The sequence below is a fragment of the Ipomoea triloba genome, chromosome 5 (assembly GCF_003576645.1).
Source record: "Ipomoea triloba cultivar NCNSP0323 chromosome 5, ASM357664v1".
In the NCBI taxonomy this organism is placed as follows: Eukaryota; Viridiplantae; Streptophyta; class Magnoliopsida; order Solanales; family Convolvulaceae; genus Ipomoea; species Ipomoea triloba.
In genome coordinates, this window is record NC_044920.1 from 5062296 (window position 1) to 5070412 (window position 8117).

At 37.8% G+C, this 8117-nt stretch overlaps 1 protein-coding gene across 1 annotated transcript; it reads right to left on the bottom strand.

Moving 5' to 3' along the window:
• Nucleotides 1-6587: 6587 nt before the first annotated feature.
• LOC116019217 (protein YIPF5 homolog) lies at nucleotides 6588-7856 on the bottom strand. The gene has a single exon (XM_031259363.1). It carries the CDS (start codon nucleotides 7644-7646, stop codon nucleotides 6897-6899), a length of 750 nt encoding a protein of 249 aa, XP_031115223.1. The 5' UTR covers nucleotides 7647-7856; the 3' UTR covers nucleotides 6588-6896.
• Nucleotides 7857-8117: the final 261 nt, after the last annotated feature.

The window sequence follows — 8117 nt, forward strand, 5'->3', positions numbered from 1 at the left end:
CGGGGCCACTCACGAAAACCCAATCCACTAACAAAAACAAAGAGTTACAAGAAATGAAGATACCAACACCATTCTACAATGGACTACGTTGAGTAAGAAACTATTTCTTCAAAACTACAGTCGTGGATGAATTCGTGCAAGCCGATCACCAAGCCTTCATAAACTTCATGAATAACCTGACTAGTATTCGCACCCTTCAATCTTCAACGTTGTAGAACAAATAAAATAACCATCATATGATTTCTTCATAAACTGAGATGTAACACAATAATATAGTAAAAGTATTTGATCTGATCACCCTAACACTTCTCTCGTAAGCCGTGTACCAAAATATGAAACCAAGCTTTCTTTTTATACTTGAGAAATCAAACCCACTCTTGGCTGTAATTGTCCACGCATTAGATCCCCAATAAAGACTCATCATCACATATTTTAATCTGGCGCCACACTTTGCGGACGGGCAGTGAAGGATTCAAAAGCTAAGCTCAAGTAAGTTTTGAAGTAGTACGAGGAATAGGTCTAGGCAGTTTAGGAAAACTCAAACATAATTGAACTTAACCTAATGTATGACAAAAAATTAGGCCAATCTCCTAATATGTACCAATTGAACATTTGAACTATTTATTATATTTAATCATGTATCAATTGGACATTTACAATAATTATAGTCTTGGCTTAATATTACTCAAAAAAGAAAAAGAGCACTTGTAATTGAAGATTTCTTTGCAATGGTGGCACCGCACAATATCATGTATTATATTATGCATTCATATCAAACTAATTTTTCTCCAGCAGAGTCCTTACGTTGTATATTGACGAAATCTGCAATGGCAACGGGCCACCGTGCAATATCATGTATTATATTATGCATTCATATCAAACCAACTTTTCTCCAGCAGAGTCCTTACGTTGTATATTGACTTGTCGTTATAATTATAGTCTTGGCTTAATATTACTCAAAAAAAAAAAAAAAACAAACAAAGGGGCACTTGGAAATGAAGATTTCTCTGCAATGGTAGCACTGCCAGGGGCCGCCACGGAATATCATGTATTATATTATGCATCTATATCAAACCAACTTTTCTCTAACAGAGTCCTTACGTTGTATATTGACTTGTCGTTATAATTATGGTTTTGGCTTAATATTGATTTGAATTCACTGTAATTTAGCCAAAAGATTTTGCGTTGTTATTTGTCAATTCACTTTAATTTTGTTGCCCAAAGTTATTACCAGACTTTATTTGAAAATATCTCCTTATGAATTTGCTTCATTCTTAAAGTTAAAACTTGAGAGGTAGCTTGTTGAAAGAGAATAAAAACTTTTGACTTAGAATTAATAGTTGTCAACTTTTTTTTTTGGGTATATTAAATCATTTTCTTTTGTTCTGTTTTGGTTTGGATTTCCGTTTTAAAAAGGATTTATAATAATTTAGTAAGGGAAAATTTTTATTTATGTGTAAAGTGACAAGTTAGTCTCTAAATGATAAAATTTGTCACTTTATTAAGTGATATGTTGGTGACAGAAATAATTTTCGAATGACTAAAATTTCACTTCGCGCATAACTTGATTGCTAAGTATAGTCACCGGTATAATAATTTAAAGATCAATTCTATACCACAGATATTACTGAAGCACCAATGCAAGTTAAATAATCTAGCAAGATGGTAAAGAAATTTTCATCCACCCAACCTTGCGATGCCTAAAAAAATGACAATTTTGATAAATATAACATTTATTAGTTTATTACGGCCGAAAGACCTTGTAGTCTAGTGGCACCCAGTTTATACTCCTACATGGTCACATGAAATGGAGTAGCTATGAACCGATATTGTATTGTAATATTTACGGATTTTGAAAATAAATTACTTATCCATTTAATACTCAATACAAAAAACATCTCCTGGGATAAAGGGGCACTGGTAATTGATACTAAATACAAAAAATGTAGCTAGGTGAAGCAAGTGTATACGAAAATCCTCTATTCTAGTTGACTGAAGATTTCTCTACAATGGTCCCATACCACCGTGCTCTTTCGCGGACGTCCTCTCTTCTGCTTCAGATGAAGCGTCTGCCGTCCGCCAGCAGTCTCGTTCTCAGATGAAGATATTCACCAATTTGCTCTTCGCTTCAAGTTTGCAGTGATTGGGAAGGCGCCCGAAAATCATTTGATCTTATTGGACTTGGTGGAGCTTTTACTCTTGACCAATGCCATGTTCTGATTGATTTGTTCAGCCTCAAGAGGAGCCGCAAAATCGGCAGCAGCAAGAAACACGGGTCAAGAGCAGTTGGTTATACCGGAACAAGGCCCTACTCTTGGTCTCATACTCATTGATGATCATGTTGTGAGATCGGAAGGTAGCACAGAGACACAACCGAGTTTTTTCCCCTTTTAATTTTGTATCTATTATCCTTATTTTAAAGGAAACATATTTTATCTTGTTTGATGATGAACATTAAATAAGCTAAGTGATTCTTTTTTTGAAAATGTTGAATTCTCAACTCCAAGGATCTCCTACACCCGACTCGACAGAACATTTGAAAAAATGTAAATCACAATAATTCAATGGCTCAACAAACATGACCAAATGAGAGTGGTAAATGAGTTACTATTGCCACGGCTGATTGGACATCTGCACGTTATTTCAGCCGTCAGGAACTTGTGAATTTTAGACAAATTGTAGCAAAAGAATCTAAACCTGAAACTCAACACCACCACGATGGCATGGTGCACATAAGAGTGTATGCCACAACTGATGTGACACGAGAATTAAACCGCACAATATGGTGAAAATACAATGCATAATATAAAATATGCAAATGAACTAGTGGTCTATGTGACACGAAGTGATTCTCCTGAATTGATCATGGGTTTGAGTCTCAGTGTTCTACGCAGTGGCAGCACCGCCGCGCAATATCATGTATTATATTATGCATCCACATCAAACCAACTTTTCTCCAGCAGAGTCCTTACGTTTTATATTGATTTGCCGTTATAATTATAGTCTTGGCTTAATATTACTTGAAAAAAAAATGGGCACTTGTATTTTATGCATCCACACCAAGCCAGTTTTTCTCCAGCGGAGTCCTCACGTTGTATTAACTTGCCGTTATAGTCTTGGCTTAATATTACTAAAAAAAACAAAAACAAAAACAAAGGGGCACTTGTAATTGAATATTTCTACAATTGCAACACTGCCGCGCAATATCATGTATTATATTAAACATCCATATCACACCAACTTTTCTCCAACGGAGTCCTTACGTTATATATTGACTTGTCGTTATAATTATAGTCTTGGCTTAATATTACTAAAAAAAAATAAAGTGGCACTTGTAATTGAAGATTTCTGCAATGGTAGCACTGCCGCAATATCATGTATTATATTATGCATCCATATCAAACCAACTTTTCTCCAGTGGAGTCTTTACGTTGTATATTGACTTGTCATTATAATTATAGTCTTGGCTTAATAAAATAACAAAGGGGCACTTGTAATTGAAGATTCTCTACAATGGCGGCACCGCCGCGCAATATCATGTATTATATTATGCATCCATATCAAACCAACTTTTCTCCAGAGGAGTCCTTACGTTGTATATTGACTTGTCATTATAATTATAGTCTTGGCTTAATAAAATAACAAAGGGGCACTTGTAATTGAAGGTTTCTCTACAATGGCGGCACCGCCGCGCAATATCATGTATTATATTATGCATCCATATCAAACCAACTTTTCTCGAGAGGAGTCCTTACGTTGTATATTGACTTGTTGTTATAATTATAGTGTTGGCTTAATATTACTCAAAAAAAAAACAAAAGAAAACAAATGGGCACTCTTATTTGAAGATTTCTCTGCAATGGCAGCACCGCCGGGCGCCGGGGACTGCCACGCAATATCATGTATTATATTATGCATCCATATCAAACTAACTTTACTTAGTGGAGTCCTTACGTTGTATATTGACTTGTCATTATAATTATAATCTTCGCTTAATATTGATTTGAATTCACTGTAATTTAGTGAAAAGATTTTGCGTTGTTATTTGTCAATTCACTTTAACTTTGTTGCCCAAAGTTATTGCCAGACTTTATTTGAAAATTAAAACTTGAGACGTAGCTTGTTGAAAGAGAATAAAAACTTTTCACTTGAATTAATACTTGTCAACTATATTAAATCATTTTCTTCTGTTCTGAAAATGGTTTGATTTGATTGGATTGGGTGGAGCGTTTACTCTTGGCCTGATTGACCAGTGGCATGTTGTGATGAATTTCGACAGGCCAGGAAAGAAGATTTTTAACCTTGGTGGTTACGTAAATCGTGGACGATACAAGGAAGGTTTTCAAATGGACCACTGAATTCTAACCCGGTGTGGAGTCTCCAATAGTTCCAGTATGGATTGCTTTAGAGGGGCTGCCAGCACAGCACACCTCCAAGATAAACGCGCCCATCGTTGGACCCCCGCTAAAGGTTGACGCCTCCACACTTGCCCACAACCAACCCTCGATTGCCAGAGTTAAATGTGATTAATTCCATTCCTGAGCACATTTGGATAAACAATGGTTCGTATATTCCTCCTTATTGTCAAACTTGTGAAGATTTGGTAGCAGAATGCAAAGTTGGCCAGTTTCCTCCATTGGTTCAAAAGTAGCGCCAAGATGGTGATTCTGCCATTCCCAGCCAGCCGAAGTCACATGTTAAGAGGAGTCGTAAAATTGGCAGCAGTAGGAACTAGAAACATGGAGTACTACGGGTCAAGAGCAGTTGGTTATATCTGATCAAGGTCCGATACTCATTGATGATCATGTTGTGAGATCGGAAGGTACGTAGCACAGAGATACAACCGAGTTATATTTGTCTGATGGTGATGAAGTGCACAATGCCCAGGCTTTTTCACAAACTTTAATTTGCTGGAGTCATGGAAACAAGCGACTTCGCGTCTACAATAGATGAATTCGCGACAGTCACACATAAAAAAAAAAACATCAGTAACCACCCGCCTAGCAGCTGGGAAAATCACAAGAATGTTTTAAATGAATTTGCTATTCTGGAATATCCGGGGCCTGCTTTCCTCATGTCGCAGGCTCAAACGGTTGAGAGTATTCAGCTTACACCCATTTTTGGCCGAGGATAGAATTGAGTCCTTCCTCAGAATGTTTAATTTCCAAAAGGTTTTGCATCTTCTGTTGCCAAAATTTGAATTCTTTAGTCAAATTCTTTTGATGTTAATGTTTTGTTTGATTGTGAACAATTTGTCTCTTGTAAAGCATCCTACATTCCTTGGGTCTTTGATTTTGAGTTTGTGGCGGTGTATGCAAAGCACAAACTCCAGCATTATGGGAGGTGATTTTAATGTCATCTCCAGCATTGCAAAATACCAGGGGAAATGCAGCCCATGAGTTAAATAGCATTTTCAACATTCATTGCAAACTACTCTTTGCTCGATTTGGCTACAACAAGAGGATATTATAACTGGTCACGAGGAGAGTTTGGAAACGGCTTGGTAGGTTGTTCCTTGCAAATTTTTCGGGAAATTCCAGAGAATCACTGAGTCATGTGATGCCAACACTAGCTTTTTTCATGTTACTGTTAACGACAGTGCATTAGTGCTGTTAGAGACTCATCCAGAGGCTGATATTCAATCGAAGCCAATTAACTTTTACACTTCTTTATTTCAAGCCGAGGATTGTGAAGAAATGAACTCTATACTTGACTGTTTGCCCGCAGTTTTAACTATTGAGTATAATGCTGCTCTTTTGGCACCATTGACTCGGAATGAAGTAAAAGTTGTTTGCTGTTTGGGCGTTAGATCTGGAAAATGCTGCAAGTCCAGATGGTTTCTCTGGTTTTTTTTTTTTTTCAGGAGGGGTATGACTTCTGGGGCTTTGATACTTCGAGATCTATTCGTTCATAATAAATTTTATACTTTGCTTAATATATATATATATATATATATATATAACCATCTATTCATCCCTCAAGCCTGTTCTGTCACAAAATCTAGTCTTAAAAGATATCACCCAGCCACCCAGGCACCAACCAAGGAACCTATATTACATATGGACAAAGTCAAAACCATTGGTTAACCAAATTCAGCAGGGGATTATGAAATGTATATATACCCACATGGACTATACATATAAACACACCAGACACCTCTGAGGACTGTTCAGTCAACCATCTCAGCAACTCTACAGAAAAGCACAACAGCCTGTGCAATTAGTGTATGCTTGTGACTAGATGCAAAGAAATGTAGCTACAAAGTAGAGAGTAAAGAGGTATCTAGACAGCTCAATGTTGAAAATCAGAACTTTTCTAACAAATTTTCAAGAAAGTAAGGAAAATTGACAGCAATGATTCAAAACATGATGGATGCTGATTAACAGTAATACTAGAAGGGTGCTAAGGAACACATTAAGATGAAAAGTACCCTGCATTGCGGGTTTGAGTTTCTTCCTCATAATCAATTCCATTCAGATCTGCAAAGTTGTAAAGATAGCTGGAACAAAAGGAAAGGCAAAAGAACGCCCCCTTAATATTGAACTTACCACCCACTCTACACAAAATAAAGTTTTGCACCCTTGATGTCGAAAGAAGGCAATCAGAAAACATTCACCCAAGTCAAATTTCACTCCAAAATTGAAAGTTCCAGATTGTATGTATACACCAACTGATGTATGAAATTGAAATGGAAGCGTTTTATGTTATGTTTTGCACGCAACCACGAATGATTAATCCAAACTAGATGATCCAACATTGTATCATCAGCTAGCCAATAACAAAGAATTTCAAGTCTAATCATTCATTAAAAGGGAAGCCTTCTTTCTTCCAAGTTCTAACAATGTCAAATCTTAGAAAACTAACTAGAAAGTGCAGTTTGAAGCTCTGATCAAGATTCAAAATATGACAAGCAAGGAGAAAAGCATGAAAATCAAGAAACATGCATACGCAATCAATCCGCGATGCTCATCTCCACACAATGCAAGCTCAACCACAAGTCTTGTGCAAACTCGTGTTGACCATATCACAAACACCCCAGCTGCAACCTTCGTAGCCGCCATTCCTTGGGGCAGGAAAAGCGCGACTGCAGATGAGAAAACTATGGGCAGCATACAATAGCCGATCAAGCTGAGACACTTGTATAGATCCAAGTTCCCGTTCCGGCCGGCCAGCATGTTGAACACAACGTACAGAAACAGAGAAGCCATGACCACCCACCCCAGTATGATTCCGAAATGGATCTTCCCGGCGAGCAATTGGAAGAGCCCGAAAGCCAGTAGAAACAGGAACGGCCCTGAAAGATCAGCATCCTCGTGGAGATCGGCTTTTACACGGAAGGGGTTGAGAATGGAGAGGGTTTTCAGGTAAATTTGCCTGGTGTTGATCCCGAGCTCCTCGAGAAGCGGCGGCTCGTCGTCGAAAACAGTGGAACCACCAATGCCGCCGCCGCCGCCGCCTATGAACTGGGGAGTTGAAAAAGAGGAAGAGGCGGCGGCGGAACCCACATCGAAGGACATAAAGGGGATGCTAGGGCTGGATGACTTGGGTGGCTGAAACGGCGGTGCCGATTGAGGAGGGCGTTGCTGCGTTCCCGTGTTCCCACCTTGCCGGAAAACTACCGGAGGAACATTGAATTCCTTCGCCATCAGCTATAGATCTCCAAATATCAATGCTAACGAAAATCGAAATTGAGTTAAAATCGATTTAGGTATCACAATCAACAAATTTGAACATAAAATACAGTTAAATTAAGGGGTTTTCCGACCCAAATTGGAATCCTTCGCTTGATTCTTCGCTAGCATCGGAAACCCCCGTATCGACAGTGCCACTTCGGGCGAGCCACACATGAATGTAATGTTTAGATTTCACTGGATTGACTTTAGACTCTTTTTTTTTTTTTTTGAAAACATGACTTAGACTTAATTCTAACAATAATCAGACAAAAAAAAAATAAAAATTCTAACAATAATACTCTGACCATTGTGATTTTCTAAATTTGATCATAGTCTTTTAATTTGAACAAATTAAACCTTGACTTTTAAAATTGTTTCAACCTTGTTCCATCCATTAACAAGACGTTGAATAGATGTTAAATGAAGGGATAAACTCATAAAAGG

Bases quoted from the DNA above. Each gene is read 5' to 3' on its own strand.
- LOC116019217 (XM_031259363.1), bottom strand. From the start codon at position 7,646: ATGGCGAAGGAATTCAATGTTCCTCCGGTAGTTTTCCGGCAAGGTGGG.